The sequence below is a fragment of the Etheostoma spectabile genome, chromosome 5 (genome assembly GCF_008692095.1).
Source record: "Etheostoma spectabile isolate EspeVRDwgs_2016 chromosome 5, UIUC_Espe_1.0, whole genome shotgun sequence".
Taxonomy (NCBI): domain Eukaryota; kingdom Metazoa; phylum Chordata; class Actinopteri; order Perciformes; family Percidae; genus Etheostoma; species Etheostoma spectabile.
In genome coordinates, this window is record NC_045737.1 from 8,310,885 (window position 1) to 8,331,348 (window position 20,464).

The 20,464-nt window shown below is 43.9% G+C and overlaps 1 protein-coding gene across 1 annotated transcript in view; it reads right to left on the reverse strand.

Annotated features, from left to right (window-relative positions):
* The window catches only part of fam222aa (family with sequence similarity 222 member Aa), a 48,886-nt gene that overhangs the window by 12,404 nt on the left and 16,018 nt on the right, over positions 1-20,464 (reverse strand). Inside the window, exon 2 of the mRNA XM_032515883.1 lies at positions 10,542-10,684. Coding sequence (XP_032371774.1) covers positions 10,542-10,638 — 97 coding nt within the window. The 5' untranslated portion in view covers positions 10,639-10,684. The remainder of the gene's footprint in view (positions 1-10,541; positions 10,685-20,464) is intronic.

Below are 20,464 nucleotides of genomic sequence, written 5' to 3' on the forward strand. Positions count from 1 at the left end.
CTCATCTCCGGCAGTGCGCTGCCTCTAATTGACTATCGGGCACACAAAGCATGGGCTGTCGGCCAGACCCCCTGGACCTAGCCCCCCACCCCTCTGCCGAGGTGGAGATGATAATAATAGAGGCATCCTGTGGACTCGACCATCACTCAATCAAAGCCTTGGAGCCCCACAGGAGCTTCCTGGAGAGAGAGGGAGCAGCGTTACAGGGGGCAGACATGTTGAATATGCCCTCAGCCGGAGTACTAATCCATTCAAGTGCAAGTGAGGGGAAAGGGAACCCTGCTGCTTGCTTGATATCAAAAAAGCCATTTTTAGGAACACTCATCTCCCTCTGTTCATCTCAAGGTTGATTTTCTTGTGCAACAACACAGCGAGAGAAAAAATCAAGGCAATTATTTGTCAGGCCTTTGCTATCTATAATTGCAAAGATAAAAATCGAACTGCAATGATTTCTCAGAGGATAGAGCTGTCTGAATTCACAGCTGCTTGTGTCATCATAATCATTAAACAACTGCATGTTGTAAGAAAGTCTTCACCAAACTCCTCTGTGTCTCCTCTAAATTCTTCACATTGATTTTAAAGGGGGGGGGGGGGGGGGGGGGTGGACTTATCAATTGTAATTTTAAACGTAACTTCTTATATCAAAAATCTGTATTATGAAAAGTGAACAACCTGTATATTTTACAGTTACATAGTGTTACATTTAAATCAAATGACAAACGCTAAATACCGGGAAAATAAGTTAATCGAATGAATCACTATATAAATAAAATCAGTAGTAGGACAACCTTTTTCAACAAGCGGTGCCATGCTGCTGTCACATATTGGGCTTTTAACCTGCCAACATGTTTCACGAATAGCAAAGAGGATAATGAGAATGTTAAAGCAATCTGCACACTGATCCTTCCAGGCACACAGACGTGGCACAATGTCAAAAATGGATTTATTCATTAAAAGAGATTAGAAAAAACTTGGACAAAACTCCCAAATCTAATCTTTCATTTCATTAAAACCAATCTCATCTCAGATTTAATCTGTTTAACCTATTTCCTGCACAAGCAGATGGAAGAAATACCAAATTGAGAGCCTAATTTGGGCTTTCTCCTCACACAGACTGCAGCATGAGGTCATTTAGTTAGCCTGCAGTCCACGTGTGCAGTTAATACAGTACACTGAGACAGAGATAAGGGCCACAGGTACAGATAATACTAGGGAGGAGCAGATGAAAAACCAGATCAGTTTTCCCTTTCTGCACGTGTTTGCCTATCAATGTAATTACTCTTTTACAGTTATATATGTATAACGTGATGGTGGACAATGTGTCCGATCAAAACAACTAATTAGGTTTCTGTTATAAAGGCTTCCTCCCAAGAAATGTGAAATATTATACCACCAGTACACTGTCGTGTTTTCATTTTCTCGTTAGAATTTATCTCTAAAGCCAGATGTTCCTGAATCAGCCATGAAAATTAATTAGCTGGTTTGATGTGGCAACCTCATGCTCCTTCCAGACAGACCTGGCTTTTATGAGCTGTAGGGGAAATTACCGAGAATTGATTGATCCTGAAGGAGTCTTCTGTACACATGGCATGGCAGAGAGAGAGACACACACACACACACACACCACACACACACACACACACACCACACACACACACACACACACACACCCTGCTGCCAACAGCTGACCCAAACTATTTACCCTGCTGTTGATCCTTTCTCTTTAATAGCTACAACATCGATAATGATTAATTGTCAACATCCATTAATATAAAGAAGCTTCATCCATGTTCTTTATTTTCAGTTCTAAATAGCAGGCAAATAAATGTGATATACAATTAAAACCTGGCTCAATTTCCCTCTATAGATGTCCTCATTATCCCCTCTCTATATTTTTTATGTCTCTTCTCTTGCTTCATCCCCCTCTCTGTCTCTTCAGTCTCCTTCTCCGAGTAAGTGAGTTTCATCTGGGGTGCTTGCCGGGCGAAATCACCTCAGGGCGAACACTTTATTATCTGTAGTCAAAGCGTCACCACAAATACCATTCTACACACACAAGTGTCACTTTCCATTTGTCTGCACTCTGGCTGCATTAGCGGAGCCTAGCCGGCCCAGAGGCTTGTCTCAAACACGCCCGGCAGAAGAAAACTAACAGCGTGGGAAAGCACTCGTCCTGCATTCCTGCCCCATTAACACCACTGGCATTGCCAGAGGAGACCTACTGCCTCTCCCGGGTATTAAAAACAGTAGCACTAACCTTTGTGAAGATATTATTTGAAAAGGCAGAAAGATAAAGATATTTAGGTAGACATCTTACAGTGTTGGCCTTTTAGTTATGTTTAACGCAAGAAGTCATAGCATGCATGAAAGAAAACTAAACTCCAAGCAGATCACTACACATTACACATTATACACACACACACACACACACACACACACACACACATTAATTGATCTAGCTGACTGTCCAGCAAAAACAACACCACTGAGTAGTTTAACTCCTCTTTGAGCCACAAAGGAATGCAGGCCAGTAGCAGCCATTTCAGGCCTTTTGTGGGACACCCGTGCACCAAACAAACACAGAAACTGGGGCAACATGTTTACCCAACACTACACATTGCACTCCATAAACAAAATGGACAAACAAAAAGAATGGGCTTCATGTTTGTTCCAATAACGGCCAATAAAAAAAAAATCCATTTCAATAGAAAATATCAACCCTAAATATTTCACAGAGCAGCTCACAGCCACAACCTCATTTCAGGCACGAGTTTCACCAGGCTCTTTCCATTTGTAATAATTTATGGGCCTAGATGGGCAACATAATAGATTATAAATGGAAAAAAAAAACTTATTCATCACAAAACTGCTCTCTGTTTAATAATCAAGTTTGGCCAAGGGGCTTAGTGGAGTGCAGGGTTCTGTTTAGATGGGGATCCTAGCCTCCGGTTGGTTGGCTGCCTGTGATGAGCCAGCCCTCAGGCCTGCCTGGGCCACCCTCATTGTGCATACAGCATGGTCTAGAAAGCAGAGCTTTATCAGCAAATACCCCGAGTTAGCACAAGCAGCGGGGTGGTTATGCGTTGCGACTGGCACACCAGCCGATATTGTCATGTGCGATTAGGCCTGTGCTCATGGGCCTGTGAACTCATTCCTATGGCATCTAAAAAGTCAACCTCCCACCCCCCAACTGTCCTCCATTTATATCCCTGCCTCTCTGCTGCCCTCTCCTCCTCCGTCTCGAGGTTTTTACATTTTACATTCAGCCCTGCCACTTCACAATGTACCCTCACTAAACCTTGTGAAAAGCTGTGCAGACAGATACAGAGTCAAAATGCATCAACAGGTCAGACTGGTTTGATTTCCAAAACAAATCTCTGCAGCTTAATTAACTCGGCCCACAAGGGTGACCCACAAGTTAGAGCTAGCTAATGCACCAAAAAAGCAGCTGGTGCCAGTCGTTTTGTCTCGGTACACCTTTCCAGATGACAATACTGATAAAGAGGAACAAAGGCCGTCTCATGGAAGAAAGAAATTCAAACTGTGAAGTGAGCTATGGGAAACATCAGAAAGAAGAACTAGAGATTAAACCAGTCAGTGATGAGGCAGAGAACAGCCTAAGACACAGAGCCAAGAAAGAAATACAACAAGCTAAAATCCTGACCTGAAAGATTTATGTCAAGCCTTCCCTATCCTGTATTTAAGAGAATATGCCACACTGTGACACGATTTTCTCAAAGGGCTACATGTTCAGCCAAGAGCAAGCAGCATTCACAGTGATGCACAAACTCAAATGGACACAGCAACAACACAAGCACACACACAGGTTTGGAGTATGGGACCCCAGAGGTAGAGATTGTAAGCGCATACACAGATAAGAAAAGGAACCAGTGCAGAGAGCAGAGAAAGAAGAAAAAAGGGAGAGAGTGGGAGTGAGAGGGAGAGATGAAGGGAGGCTATAGGCGCCTGGGCAGGCCTGTCAGACTGGAGGAAGTGCTGGTGTGCAGGCCTGCAGGTAAATGGAAGAAGAAAGGCGCCTGCAGGCTGCCTGAGGCAAGCCTGGGTCCTTCTGTTCATCATTTAGGAGACAAGTCCTCCACTGATTCCCAATTAATATTTAACACTGCACAGACAACGAGGCACTCGGCTGCAGTACACATGGAGAGGAGAGGAGAGGAGAGGGTACATTTTCAGCAAGAAAAAAGATTTTAAAACATCTAATGTCAATAGAGCTGTGGAGGCAAAGATTTCACAGAAGCTATGTGTTATATTTTAAGTACTGCTGTTTCTTAATTGATATTTTTTCATTTTTTCCATCTAATGGACTGAGGTGAAACATAAAAACAGACATGGCTTTAATCACTTCATTAAGTAATACTTTTGCTTTCAAGTAACCTAGGTAGGTGATAACATTTTTAGTGCATAGCATCATCAGAAAGCTAAAAACAACTTTACAAAGTAGACGCTTTGGAAATATGTTCAAAGGGCTAAGGGTCAAGTGGAAATTGTTTAGAGTTAGAACTGGCAATCAGAGGTCAGCAAAGACCACGCCCTGCCTCTGAATCTATAACCAAATCTAAAATGATGTTGCAGCATATGCATGAGAAGATGGCCTTCATGAGAATGAAGCCAACAAGCAAACCACAGAAGATGTGGTAAAATGTCCCACAAGAGCATTGATTTCCACATTGTGCTGTTGTCAGTTAACAGTCACGTTTTCTCCACAAAACCCTACACACTATTAGAGTGTACTGAAAAACCACAGCCAGGGATGGTATTAAAGTTAGATGCAAGTTCACAACTGGTTCGGACCAAAACTCCAAACTCTACTGCTGTCGGCTCTGTAGTTTCAATTTTGTTCATATAAACAATATACGTAATGACACTCTTTACAAGTGACCCCTAGCAACAACATACTGATCAATATTCACCTTCTGTGAATTTCAATCATGGCTGAGAGACTGTGTGGGCCAATTAACTAAATTGAAATTAACAGATACAGCTATGGTAGATGTAATTTATGTAACAATAAACTGTGTGCGAGGGTGTAACCCAGTGTGACCACAAAGTGCAACGTTGCTGAATGAGGACTTTTTTTGTATACTCATCAAACAGCATAACAACATTATACAATATTTATTTAGCAGACATATACATATAATAAAATTGTGACTCATACTATTAAATGTTCTGTAATTTCTTCACGATTTGGATGGAGTGACTGGACAGAAATAGAGTTAAGGCTGGAAATCTAGTTAAAAAGGTAATAAAACCTTTCTTCCTTCTTACACACTTTGTAAGTCAAAATCTTCGCCCAAAACTACATTTTTATTCTGAGTTTTTTATCAAAGAGGCCACTCCAAAACACTAAGAGCGTGCCAGGAGTGTGCAACACCTCCTGAACGCCTCTCATGGTAAGTCTGTGGTGGGCTCAGCACTGAGATGACACAAGCTGTGTGTCATTTCCTGTGGGACAGCAAGGGACTGCGGACACTCTCTGTATACTTGCTTACATCCCCCCAACCCACCCCCACACTCTGGCAGGCGAAGACAGAGGGTGTCAAAGCCTTGCACCTGGGATGCCCAAATGCCAACTCGAAGGCTTTGGAACCAGGAACCTGTTTTTCAACCCAAGTCCCGCTGTGACAAAACTAAAGCAGAGCCCCTCTTCCTCAAGCTCCGCTCTCAAGGCAATAAGATTGCTTCGCCCCCTGTGTTCACAGCAGAAGGCAGAGGGCAGAGGGAAGGCATGGCTCCATGGGACGCCACCAGGCGGAAATGATCCTCTGTGTGCCAGCGCTGAGACGCCAACATGACAGAAGAGCCAGTAGTATGCATGAGGTAAGTAGTAAAAGTACAGCCAATATCACAGGGCTGTCCCTCAGAAATAAAGTGAAACCCGATGAATGATGATGATGAGTGAATACTCGGGATTTTGCAATATACCAATGTGATGAAGGTGTGAATGACATATTTCATGTGGCTATGAAAACCCAATGATCTCCAAAATGAGATTGCATAAGTAGGCACCCAGGAGGAGGCAGGCCATGGATAGCTGTCAATCATCTTTCACTATGAAAAATACCTCATGACCTCTGCTTCCCTGCTGCAGACTGTGGAATAATGACAGTCTCTGTGGGCACTCTGTGGAATTCCAAATGGGAGTTAGGAACGAGGTAGTTCAATCAGTGGGAAAAGGTCAAGTGCATGCATATTCTCTCTCCTTCCTCCATCTTTCCCCCAAGTTCCACTTTATGCCCTCCAACTCCAGGGTACTGAGGCAATCAGGGGAAAGGTTGTTTTTTCTGCTGCGGCTCGTGACCACATTTAAATATTCAACAGAAAATGCTGCCCGCGTTTTTTTTTCCTCCCCTACCTAACAGCCGTTGGAAAATCATGCTGCAATTTGATACAGCCAGCTAATTCCCCTGTTATGTCTCACAGTGGATGAGAGGTGGCTGGAGGTCATTACCTGAGCATATTCCCTCTCACTGGTGGTGTACCTTAAGGAAGGAAAGCTTCTAGAAGCAAAGCAAACCAATGGCTCTGGCAGCTCCGTCTGCAGAGGCACAAGGCTATTAGGAAAACTACAATCCCCAGGTGAAACCCCATGTCATGTCCTGAGGCGGTGTGTGACATGGCCAGCTTGTCTCTGTCGATCAAGCCAAAAGAAGGCTGAACATTGCCTGACATGGCATGAACCTGGGAAATCAGGCCTTCTGGGAACTTCTCATCTCCACCCGGATGATTGGCACCTCAGGCCTCCTGGGTGGTGTCACAGAAAATTACGGCTCCAGGTGTGCTTGTGTGTATGTGCATGTGTGTACATGTGTGTACGTGTCTCTTGCAAGAAGACACATTCTGGACCTTACGCCAGTTGGTTGGAGACATTCAACTGGGAAAAATGGTTTTCTGAGCTTGTTTTCACCGCAGTTGCATTCATCATGATGTGATAGGATAGTTTGTCTTAATTAGGGTTAGATAAGTCATTGCAAGGCAACCACAAGTATGCTGAATCAGTGTGTGTGTGGATGTGGTGTGTGTGTGTGTGTGGTATGTGTGTGGTATGTGTGTGCATCTGTATGTGTGTGTGTGGTGTGGTGTGTTGTTGTGTGTGATGTGTGTGTGTGTGGTGTGTGTGTGTGTGTGTGGTGTGTGTGTGTGTGGATTGCAGCCAGGCTCTGCTGGGGTTAGAGACACAAGGGAACACCCGGGTTAAGCCCAAAGACTGATCCAATCACAGGACAAATATGGGAGGGGCAGCGAGCTGTGTGGTTAATCAGGGCAGAACCTGCAGCAGGCCTGGATAAAGAGCACAAACATGGGACATGTGACAATGGCAATCTCATAAAATGTCATGCCTGGCTCAAATATAACCACTAAGTAATGAATAAACAAATGAAAACCTGCTGAAATCTGAAAATATATAATTTTGGAAGATAGCCAAGCAAAAATATCCCCATCAACCAGTCAAGTAAGGGACTCTGGACCTGTTATACTTTAGCTGACATGGGGCAGAGTAATTGCTGTCAGGGCCAGAGAAGACGCAGGGGTAGTGGTTGGGGCTGCTGGGCATCCTGTCCAGCCATCTCAGTGTTACTCATCACTGGACCAGTGCACCTCCCTCTTCCCTCCAGGAGCAGTGCTGTTACGCTCGCCCCTACTCCCCGGACTTTCAGACCCACAGCGGAGGACGACGGTCAAGAAGAGGGATGGGTGGCGAGGGAGGTTGCTGCTGGCCGAGGGTGGCCAAGGTCACTGGCATTCATTGAACCCTTTCCCCTTGCGACCCTTTCTCTCTCATCTGTCTGGATGGGTGCCCTGTCTCTGGGGCACAACACGATGAGAGGCCCTGGCTCCGCTGCCGTCTCTGCCTTTCATGTCTCCATCTAGGGCAGTGGTAGAGAGACGTGGAGGGCAGGACAGAGGAGGGGGCAAGCTACAAATGTCACCCATAAAGGGGGAATTAATTAAAAATGAAAGGGGCTGGCGCTGGAGAGTTCAGCCACATACGTGTGGAATTTGGGTGCAGTGAAAGCAAGTGCCTATGATTTATAATTCAAGTAATGCTCTGCACTCCTTTTAATTCTACGGCCAGAAAAAAAAAAAAAAAAATCAAAAGGCCGCCTCTGTGAGGCTAATTCAATATGATATTTTTAAGGGCAGGCGGTCCCCTCTCTCTCTCTCTCTCTCTCTCTCTTACTGTCAGTCTTTCCCTTTCTCCCTCTGCCACTCCTCCCTTCTCTCCCCTGCACTCCCTGCTCTACAGTACCTTACCCAACCCCCCCGAGTCCAGACACAGAGCGGGCTGTGATAATGGAAACATCCCGCTCTCCGCCTCCCGTTTCTCCCGCTAAGCTCTGTGCGCTTGGGGGAAATTGATTGTCTGGCGAGCCGATCTGAACGCTTCCAGCTGATGGTAGAGCCAGTTAAGTCCTTTTATTGAGGGTATGAGGGATTTTTAATGGGATTCGCATCAATGATCTGTGCAGCCACTCGGCATCTGCATGCAGGGGCTTTTGCTGAAACCCTCCTTGCCCTCTCATCCCAACTGCTCTGCCACCCTAGTCCTCACACACGTACACATCTCAATACTTTTGTGTAAAGGACAGCAGATGCAAATGACACACCTCACCTCTATCTCAATACCAGGTAATCCCCCTCCTCTGGTCTCTCTCACTCTGTCTCTTTGAGGGTTGTATTCTGTTATTCAGCCTTGTGTTGAGAGCCCAGGTCACCTTATCCACAACCCCCATTCCACGTTGGCCCAAACTGGGCCACGAACAATCAATCATGGGGACCTGCTCAGCATGGTGACCTGAGTGTGCCCACTTCTGCAGCCAGACCCACTGTCTGCCTTTCTGCACCCCTTTTGGGCCTGGATGAACAATTGCCTTATTGAGGCCAAGAGCTACACAGTGATGGAAATCCAACACTTGCTCTCCCCTCCCCCTCCAAGGACAGAAAGGAGGCTATTATGTTTAAACATCCTCATTATGAACCTCAAGCCAGTCGCTGTGGTAGTCTTTCAATCAAAGGGTTTAACAGGTGGAGAAAGAGAGGGAGAGGAACAGACAGGGTTGGTAAGAGGGAGGGTAAAGGGAAGACTGGAGACTGTTCTTTTTCTCTATTGATTTGAGTCCTGACTCCCACTGGCTGCTCCTCAATAAAGGACCCTGAGAGGAAGTGGGCTAATCCTGTGAAATTGGAAGGAGGGAATCGATTAAGACGACTATTGAGGACTCCCTCTATTTCTCTCCCTTCCTCTCTATCTTTACCTTCTCTGATTCTATTTTCTTCAGATTCTCTTGTTCTCCCATTTCACTTCACCTCTCTCTGAAACCTCATTAGTGAACCCCACTCAGCTGAAGAGCTGCCCCTTCCAAATGCACTTGGAGCTCTGTTTATGTCTCACGTTTCCTCTCTGTTTCACACACATCTATACAGCTCCATATGAAACATCCATACAGACTAGCTACATACAACTCCGGATCTGAGGACAGAGGCAGCACCTAGTCACCTTGTTATTTGTGACTTTCCTGTCCTCTGTAGAAGGCGACTGGAGTGTGATGTTGAGCTGAGAAGTAGCTAATTGGCCAGCGAGAAGCTGAGAAAGAATGCAGGCAGTGCTTTATTTCTTCGTCTTTCACTTGGCTGGTTACAGGCCTGATACAATGCCCCACTGATGAAGAAGCACAGAACCTGCCATTCCCACTAAGCCTCTTTAAGCTGAGGTAAAAACTGGTAGGTTAGTGTTACTGCTCTCCATTCGCCAGTCCTTTTAATCGGCTTGAGGTAGCTCGTAGGCCTGCCACGTAAACAAAGGCCACTAAAGACTCTTGGAGCATTCAATAAGGTGGAAAGACCTTTCTTTCCCTCATTGGAAAACATACTCTTACTGTAAAAGGCTTATCCAAAAGCTTCAACAAAATTAGGGAAAAATTCACCTTCCAGATGCCTGACTCCCATAGCTCTCGCTAATCTCAAACTGGTTATAACTAGTTTTGTCAGCTCTGTAACAATTTTCAGCTCTTGCTCATCTCTGTCCCTTTACACCATTTTGAGAGTGGACAGAGGGTGGTGCTCGGGGAGCAAACAGAGCAGCTGTCATGCTTTACAGGCGGCCGGCACAGCCAGGGCCAGACACTGTAAATGTTTACAGACCCTCAGGGTCACCCAGGGCCAGTGAGGCACGTTAAACACTGTCTGTTCAGCCCTGTTGCCACGACTGCACAATCAGCACTGCTAAACAGCACCCCTCACAATGAGTAGCCAAACAACATGGAAATCCAAGGTCTAAGTGCAGAGTGAATGAAACTGTTTAGAATTCCTCAGAGTAGCGAGGGAACACAGTGACAAACAGCAGAAACCGGAAAGTCTATTTTCCTTTGCTTATCCACAGTCGGGGTTAACTACCCCGTTTCTATCATTCACCATGACCGATTAAATACAAACGACAAACACAAGCCCCTCTCATTCCTAAGCTTTGAGCGAGCTGAACACCTGACCTTTCAACGCTCCCTGTCACTTTGTTAACTTACATTTCCGTCCAAGGGCTTGCGGGGGCTCCAGGGTCTTGCTGGCACACACCGGGTGCTGGGGTGGAGGGTTTTGCCTCCTCTGCAGACAGGCCAGCATGGCGAGGTGGGCACAGTACTATAGCCGGGGGAGTTCTGCGGCAAACCTGGAGCAAAAAAGAAAGAGAGGAACGCTGAGTATGTTAAGCAGGATGATTCGAGGTCAAAGCTCCATGGCTGTGTCCGGTAAGCCGGCAGGAGCTGGCCCTGGGCTAGATGGTGTGGGTTTCTCACCCAGGCTTTAATTGGGAAAGCATGCCTACAGCTGCCTGCCTCTCAGCTCTGTGTGCTGAATGATAAACACACACCTGCACTGGGGCAGCACGGTTGACACGGGTTCAGAGCACAGTCCGGGCCAGTCACTCTGCAGCTTCAAACAGCACATCCACACAGCCATTCAACCGCATCTCCCGTCTAAGAAACCATCCTCAAAACAAACACGCAGGCACACATAGAAAGTAGCAGCACTCAGGCACATTCCTTCCAGGGCAGTGTGTACGTGGTGATTGATGGCGTTATCTATGGACAGCAAAAAAATGGTAATGCTGAGAAAACAGCAGTCTGTCTGCTACAACTTAACATGCAACAGCTCTGGGGGACTGTCAGGAAAAGCCTGGGGGACTGAGCGGTGTCTAGATGTATGTGCAGGTGTGTGTTGAACCGTATGGTTCCGTGTGTGTGTGTGTGTGTGTGTGTGTGTGTGTGTGTGTGGTGTGTGTGTGTGTGTGTGTGTGTGTGTGTGTGTGTGTGGTGTGTGTGTGTGAAATGCAATGGGTTGGGAGGGGGAGACTGCCAACCGTACATCAGGGCTAGTGACGGCACTAATCAATCTCCCTCTAGGCCATAAATCTCTAGCTCTACACTCCCCCTTTTCCCCACAGCCACCTTCACTCATGAACAGGGAGGCAGTTGCTTCTAGTTTCCTCTCAAAAAAGCCCATCACAGCCCCAGAGGAAACACAGGACACAGTTACAGTGAGGGAAGAAAGTATTTGATCCCCTGCTGATTTCGTACATTTGCACACTGACAAAGAAATGATCAGTCTATAATTTTAATGGTAGATTTATTTGAACAGTGAGAAACAGAATAACAACAAAAAACGCATGTCAAAAATGTTATAAACTGATTTGAATTTTAATGAGGGAAATAAGTATTTGACCCCCTCTCAATCAGAAAGATTTCCGGCTCCCAGGTGTCTTTTATACAGGTAAACGAGATGAGATTAGGAGATTAAAGGGAGTGCTCCTAATCTTAGTTTGTTACTTGTATGAAAGACACCTGTCCACAGAAGCAATCAATCAATCATATTCCAAACTCTACCACCATGGCAAAGACCAAAGAGCTCTCCAAGGACAGTTGGTGCGATTATTCGCAAATGGAAGAAACACAAAAGAACTGTCATTCTCCCTCGGCCAGGGGCTCCATGCAAGATCTCACCTCGTGGAGTTGCAATGATCATGAGAACAGTGAGGAATCAGCCCACGAACTACAAAGCGTTGTAGTGGTCAGATGAGACCAAAAGGGAGCTCATGGCCAAGGCAACAAAGGAGTGGCTCAAGAAGAAGCACATTAAGGTCCTGGAGTGTCCTAGCCAGTCTCAAGACCTTAATCCCATAGAAAATCTGTGGAGGGAGCTGAAGGTTCGAGTTGCCAGTTGTGTGCAAACCTGGTGGAACCAACTACAAGAAACATCTGACCTCTGTGATTTCCAACAAGGGTTTTGCCACGAAGTACTAAGTCATGTTTTGCAGAGGGGTTAAAAACATATTTCCCTCATTAAAATGCAAATCAATTTATAACATTTTTCTGGATTTTTTTGTTGTTACTCTGTCTCTCACTGTTCAAATAAATCTACCATTAAAATTATAGATGGATCAATTCTTTGTCAGTGGGCAAATGTACAAAATCCACAGGGGATCAAATAATGTTTTCCCCTCACTATATGTATATATATATATATATATATATATACACTTCCTACTTCTCCCTCACCAAGGACCCTCAGCAATCGAGTAGCATGGTAGGTATCATACATCAGCAACATACCAGTGTCACATAGCACAATGATGACTGATTACTGAGTCTTCTACTTGGATTATGTTTCAGATGAGAACAGCTAAAGCAAACCATTTAGGTCCAGAGAGTGTTTTTATGTGATAAGGATCGAGATTCACTCTTCTATAGTTCACTTAGCGGATATTGTTTGGTTTGAAGGAAACAATGTGCTCACTGCAGACGCCCAGGCTCACCTAAAAAGCATGGCTGTCTCTGTATAAAGCATTGCTGCCTTAATCTTAGCTCTGCATGTGTTTGAGTCCAAAATGCATCGATATGAAACACTATCATTTCCATTTGGGCCGGTCTCCTCCCATATTAAAACAAAGAACAGAGGCAAATATTTCATCTGTGCTGTCAGCGCCAGCGTCTCCTGCCATGATGCGTGGCAGATTATTGAAAAATGATTTCTCATGCGCCTGTCACAGGCTTGTCCCCTGTTATTTATTTTCTCAGTGAATCACTAAATGAACATTTAGCCACCTGCCATCAGTCCATTACTTAGTTTTATTGATTATCATTTAAAGAAAGCAATTATAATGATTACAAGATAAATTAATGGCAGTCCATAAAGCGACTGCTCCTTTTCTTTTTCATTGAAGGAATAAAGCAAAATATAGATCACCAGAGAAAAACAACAACATATTAAATCACTAATAAAAGCATTCAATCAAAGTAACCTTTACACAACATGTTTCTGCAATAGTTGATGGAAAACCATAATTCAAAAGTAAGATGAGTTTGAAAATACATCTATGCAATATATGTACATGCTGTTTTATGAATGTTAGTGCTGAAAAGGTTTAACAGAATCAAAGAATTCACACATATTCAAGAAGGTTATTTCAATTTAATAAATGTTTACTTTTCAGACCATGCTAAATAACCTGACCAATAACAAAAATAACTATGATAGAGTCTTTTGTTTGAGAAGATGAGTTTGACAAATTTCTTCTTGTGAGTTTTCACATTCTGCACCCACTAAATGGGTTGACGTAAAATGTAGATAGTACCATTTAAAATTTAATTTAAATCAGGTGCATGTGTGTGAACCTTAACTGCCCTCACAGATGGTGTGTAAAGTGCTAAAGTTTGGATTGAGAAATGGAGGAAGGAAGCATGATCAACAACCACAACACAATTTACTGCCTATAATTAAGGTTAAATGCCTTTCCTGGTTTGAATAGTTTAAAAAAGATTAGAAGCAGGTGTTGCAGAAAAAAGCACCACCCCTGCAAAGGATTCAGTCTTTCACTAATAAAAAAGATTTTACAATAAAACATTTTTTACTAGACATTTAATTTGACCTCAGACCCTGAAGCTTTTATAACACACCTAACAATATAGGTTAAAACACACGCACGCACACACACACACACACACACACACACACACACACACACACACACACACACACACACACACACACACAACACACAACACAAAAAACACAAATTGCAGATGGAATAGAGGGGCCACTCTATTTCTCGCCAGGTGCTTGAGCAAAAAAAAGGTCGCTTGCAGAGCCATTTCCTCTCGCACACAGGCAGGCCTGGCCCAAACACACTGGCACTTTGAGCTCATTACTGGCTATTCACATAATCCTTTCTCTGTGTCCTCTCTGTAAGGATACTAATTTCACAACGAGCCCATCCTCACAGCCCATTTGTTAAAAGATAGTGGTTGAGAGAGAGGAAAGGGACATGGTGTGGATTGAGACTAAAAGCTAGTCTTAACAGGGGGATACCTCCACAGTTTTCCCTCTGAAATGAAAGACAATCGTGTAACTACCCTCCATTTTTCTCCATTTGCTGCTCAGCAAATGTATTCTGAGGCATTATACTTGGCTGAAAGAGACCCACTTTTTTCAATTCAATTTCAAGAACCAATTTTCTCCTATTACTGACTTTAAGAGCGAGGCAGAAGGAGCAAGTCTTGGGCTTGTTTGTCATGTTACCCCTTTCCCCTCATCTCCTGCTATTAGGTTATTGTACTACTTAGCAGATGTCTATCAGAAGCAGGAAATTATCTCCAAACCAAAAACCCCTGTTACCCATCATCCAGCTGCCCTAAAAACATTCCCAGGTCATGAAGGTGCTGGTGTGAACACACACACACACACACACACACACACACACACACACGACACACACAGACACACACACACACACACACACACACACACACACACACACACACACACACACACAAACACACACTGCACGCTGCTCAAAAAACCACCTGCACTTCACTCACTCATCAAATCCACTCACAGGTCTCCTATTACACCAGTGCGGGGATATCTCAAAAGCCAGGATGTCTATCGGCTCTTTGCTGTTCTGCTAACGCTGCTGCGGGGTTTGCAATGAGGGCAGAAGATCAGTCCCGTGAGATGAGCGAATAAGCTGGAATCAAGAGGCAGTGGGCTTGGCAAAGGGCTATTTCTAAGTTAAAAGGTTCTTAAACTGCAGAGGAGATGGCTCCACGCGCCCAAAGCTGTCTGCCCAGATAAGCTTCCTGCCGAGTGCGAGGTGTTACAGGGTGGTCATGGGTGAATAAACAGAATATGTGTGTGTTTTGAACTAAACACTCAGGTAAAAGACAGAGTGAAGCAGTTGATACTGGGTATTGAAGCTCACTATGTTTTTGTATGGGCTTAAATATGTCTCAAAAACTGTATCAAAAGATGGAATTTAATGTTTGGTCAGTTTGTTTGTTTTTTGGGAAAAACATTGGACATTTGTGACCTTTGCTTCTTTTGTCAACTGGTTTATAGAAAAAACAGCTTAGTTTCCTATGAATTATGTTAATATTAGATGTATCCGCAGCTCAGGATTAATGTGTAGTGTCAAGTAGCGTGCTCTATATGTAGCGAGGCTAAAAGCTAAGGTGTGGAGGTCGGTGTGGTAGATGGGCCGGTAGTATGTCTGACAGGAAACTGGAGTTCACATTTGAAACCTTCAACTGATGTCTGCCTATTTTATTAACTTTCCTAACCTTAACCATGATGTAACCTGTAACTGATTATTTGCCATAACCACAAACTTTACATAGCATTCATCACACGGTACATGTACAGATGCAAGAATTTTAAAACGTTAGAATTAGACTGAGTGTTGTTGTGGTCTAAGGTTTTGCAGAATCGTCCAATGCCAAGGTTCTACTTTGGCAATAAAGGTGTTACACACCATGCTAATATTTCTCCAACTAACATATCAGAAAAGGTATCATGTTGGTATTGATTTTAAAACTCAAGTATTGTATCCTCATAGTAGCAAATAAAAATATTCCCAGCCTTACTTAATATTATCCCTCAGTGATATTTATAGAGAGCAAATCACCAAGCTTCTATAGATGTTTGACTATCTTGGTTAAAGTGTCCCCAGTGAAGCTCCCCCTTACAGTGGAGGACCAGCCATGGTCCAGGAGCCTGGCAGACAGCATCCACAATGAGCAAAGGCGGGGCTTCGACCTAATTGAATGGTGACCCTGCCGTCTCTCTGTGGGACGCCCCATGCAGTGCTTTTAACAAGCTGCTGTGTCTCCCCTCTTAATAAGCCCAAACAAGTTAATCCAATCGACACACTCAAACCCTTTCTTTTTCTTTAACAAGGCACTGCCTCTACCCCCTTAATCCCCAGCTCCCCCTTTTCCGTCACCATACCGTCACATGAATGGAAGGAGAGTGAAAGGCTCCATTAGGAAGGACTGGCAGTAAAGCCTACAGCTTGGCACTTTTAACATATCCACACTAAATAATTTGCACTCATACTGTATATTCAAAACACACACACACACACACACACACACACACACACACACAAATACTCGCATGTGCCTGATATAAAACTGGTCTACTTGGACGTGGCACACAGTGAGAGGGTTATGTTCGCTGACCCTGATCCACACACCAACAACAAAACAACACACAAACAAAAATTCTGAGGGGACAATTGCCGACGGGCACGCACTCTGGGACATAAAAAAGGCATTGTTAACAAACCCTCCCAGCTCCACAAACAAGAGCCACTGATTCGCTAACAATACAAGCCCCTGGATGCACTCACCCACCGGCTCTGCACAACCTCAAACCAGCACAATAAATAACCTGCACAACAAAAGGCCATTGTGTGTAAAAGCCTACATTACAGTTTATGTATTATTGCCATAATATACTGTGTTGGAATAACAAATCGGCAGCTGACTCTTATATCATATACATACACAGTATATACATTGCAGCACGTCACAGTTATTGTGACTTATACAACATTGTATGCCATGCAGTCCTATTTATAAGAGGTTTCTCTGCAGATTAGGGGCGTCTTGACAAAAACACTAAATACACGTCTATATTCCAGTCAGCATCAATAGCTTCACCCATGGGATGAAGAGTGAGGAATGTCTGGCAGTCCAATAGCAGCAAGTCGTCTGTCATCTCTAATCAAAACACGCCTGCCTAGACTAATGTCAGCCCTGTAATAGCAATGACGACTAATTGACTTCACAGCCAACTGCTGCATCTTTGCACTGGGCTAGATTTCATTAATGGTAAACAACAAGCTCAGAAGGCAGCAAGCCTTCATGGCTGTGTGGTAACCACATTCACAATGTGGAAAATCCAAAGAGCTGAAGTCAAGAAAATTAAAGACGAATGAACTTTAGATTCATACAGATCCAACTCTGGTTGGGTGGATGTGTTACAAATACTGGGATGAGGACTGTTGAAGGTCTTATGAAAAGATAAAATTAGTATACTGTATTGAACTACATATTTTCAGCCACTACCTGAGCAGCATTCTGAGGGTAAAATTTAACCTGGTCAGGCAGTGTGGCATTTCCACGAATCAAATTGTTTCGGTAGATCCTAGCCTATAGGGATGGGGGAAGAATCGATACAGCATAGTATGGAAAAGAGTTAATAAATTGCAATATATTGCAGAATATCATAATATGTTTAAAATCTCAATAAGATTGTATCGTAAAAAAATATTGAACCTCTGCTGATTCCCACTCCTACTAGCCTACAGAAGGTTATTGTGGAATGGGCTCTTGTTTTTCTTCTTTTAGGGTCAATGTTAGTGAGCATCTCTACAGTTGTTCAGCTCACATGGCACATGCATAGATTCATAAAATAGTCTGCTTCCTTGTGTGATTGTGTGAAGAGAAAAAAGAAAAAGTCTCCATATTTGAAACATTTTAGAAGGATTGTTCCTCGATGGCTACCCAAGCTAGCGAGGAAAACAACCAGAGATGGCAATTCTCTAAAGTATTACATGTGCAGCCTTTGGTGGAGCTTGCCACAGAATCAGTTATATAAGTCTCTGCATACTGCTCTTTTTACACCTACACTACAGGTGAGCAGTGCACAGGGGCATACAGAAAGCTAAGCCCTGATCAGCTTGACCAAGACATGAGCTGATCACATCATTTCCATAAAAGTGTCCTGAGCATTTAAACTCATTTTGCTTGAAGTTCAACAACACTGTTCAATAAAATAGCAGATTGGCAAGACATGCACAGTACATTACAAGAGAAGAAATGGAATCTGCCATTTGTAGCTTTAAAAAGCGGCACACTAAAAATATTACTCAAAAATTAAAAATAGAGCAAAGTGCAGCAAGATGAAAAAACCCACAACAAACAAATCCACAAGTCCTAACTGACACGTAGCCTTGAATTGTATTTCCGATTTTAAAAGCTGTATATCCTGTGCACCAATAACCCTTCTGGAACCCAACACTTGCATGTAATCCCACGCTGGTAGAGCCCCTTTCGGTAAAATCTGTTGGTTTCCAGCACAATACAACCAAGGTGCTCTTACAACATGACTGAGCCTCTGTGCTCCTGCAGATGTCAGGGAGGGACTTTGAGCAATAAGAGCGTGGCTTAAGATTGTCAGACAAACCACAGGGGAAACACATCTCCTTCTCCTCCTATTGCCTCAGCCTTTGTTGCATTGTTTTGCGAAGCAGCACCAGCGGTTGTCATCTAACACCACTTCCACACAGAAACCCTGCGAATGTTGTGACATATTAAACAGATGTGGAGAGTAGCTGTGGAGTTTATACTGAACTGTTGATCGCAGACACGCCAGAGTGTGTGAAAATACCTCTGCACAGGACAAATCAAATCAAATCTGGCTGCAACAAAAACTAAATATCCCTCTTTAAAACAAGTTTTTGCTGCAGATGCAACCTCACCAGGCAGGACTTTCAAACATAAATCACAAACCCTCCACACTAACTTCAGCCAATTATGAAAAATTAGCTGTGCCAGCTTGGTTTTAATGCTAAGCAGTAAACCTTATTACACACAATTTGTAAAGCACTGTTGATATTGCAAAATTTCTTATCCCAATGTGACACAATCCTTTATTGTCTCAGACAGGTCCATTCACGGCTTAACACACAAACAATAAAACAAGGGTTCCTTTTTCCACTCCTTCCATCCTATGCTATGGCGGCTCACTTGAATATTCAAATAGTGTCCATTGTCTTTTTGTGTTGTGTTCATTGTTTGTTGCGCTGTCATTCCTCAGCTTGGCTCCTGAACTTCAAAGAAAGGATTATGTCAATGTATGATGAAATGGAGTGAGCAGGCGAAGAAAATGAGAGAGAGAGAGAAAGAAAGAGAAAGAAAGAGAAAGAAAGAGAAAGAGAGAAAACCTTCACGCAAAATGGCCCTGCCTCGAAATGTATGCTTATTAATGGGTGTTCAATAAATCAATGGAATATAATTAAATTCAAACAATGTGATTTCTTCTCTCACTTGCCGAAGCCTGACTCCAAACATCGCTCTCTGCAGGGCCTAAGGTGACCCCAATTCCCATGGTCCAAAGGACAACTCCGCCGTCTTTCACTGGAGGGTGTTATAGATCCAATACTCAGTCATGCATAACATTAGTGTGTTGTGAAGCCCACAAGGCAATCAAATAGTGCACCGTTGAAATGTTGACACTGATCTCATTTGATATATTTGAAGTGTGACAAAGCCATTTTTGCTCTGCTGTATATTAGGGACTCTAAAAGAGAAGATGACACGAGTGCTCACAGCTAAGCTTGCTGGAAAAGGAAGCACGGTTTTTCTCCCCATTGCAGTTTCTGTCTTTCCCTTTACTCCATAATGTGTGCTATCCAGCTGTTGTCATCCTGCTCCCTCTCAAAGCCAGCCCTGACCATGCCAGCAGAGGGAATCCAATTGGACAGAGTGGGAGGTGAGTCTGCGGTTGGTAATCACCTGCTGGCTAAAGGCACAGATGGCACAAACACCAGCAAGATGTTGTTGTGCAGCAGCAATCCAAGAAGTCGTTCTGACAGGCAGATAGACAAACACAGAAACCTGAGAAACCCACAGCGAGCTGAGGAATCGCAGCATGCAGATTTGATGCAGAAACCTGGCAACCAGGCAGCCGGCGAGCTACCTAAAGTAGAAAGTGTTAAATCATCGATCTTGTGTTTTCACAGGCAAGGTCTTGGTGTCACTGCTCAATGATTGGGGAAAGTGAAAAAATGGGCAGGTTGTAAGGATTTAAAATGGTAGATGCTTTCCATGACAAAAGCAACCGATAAGGGCTCCCGTTATCAGCGAGTTTGACCAGCCACGGAGAGAATAGAGGAGCGAGGTCATCGCAGAGATAACAGCACATGTGCCGACTGATTATCTTTTCCCTCTCAAGGATTTTTGATACATTTCGTCGCTCCTGTGATTTATGTGTTAGACCAAAGACGTGTCTTCCTGTTTCAGGTCTCAGAACTACACTTCAAGGAGAACACTGGCTGGTCTCCACCTGTTAAGATTTTCTCTTGAGCTGCCGTGACTTTAAATCTTCT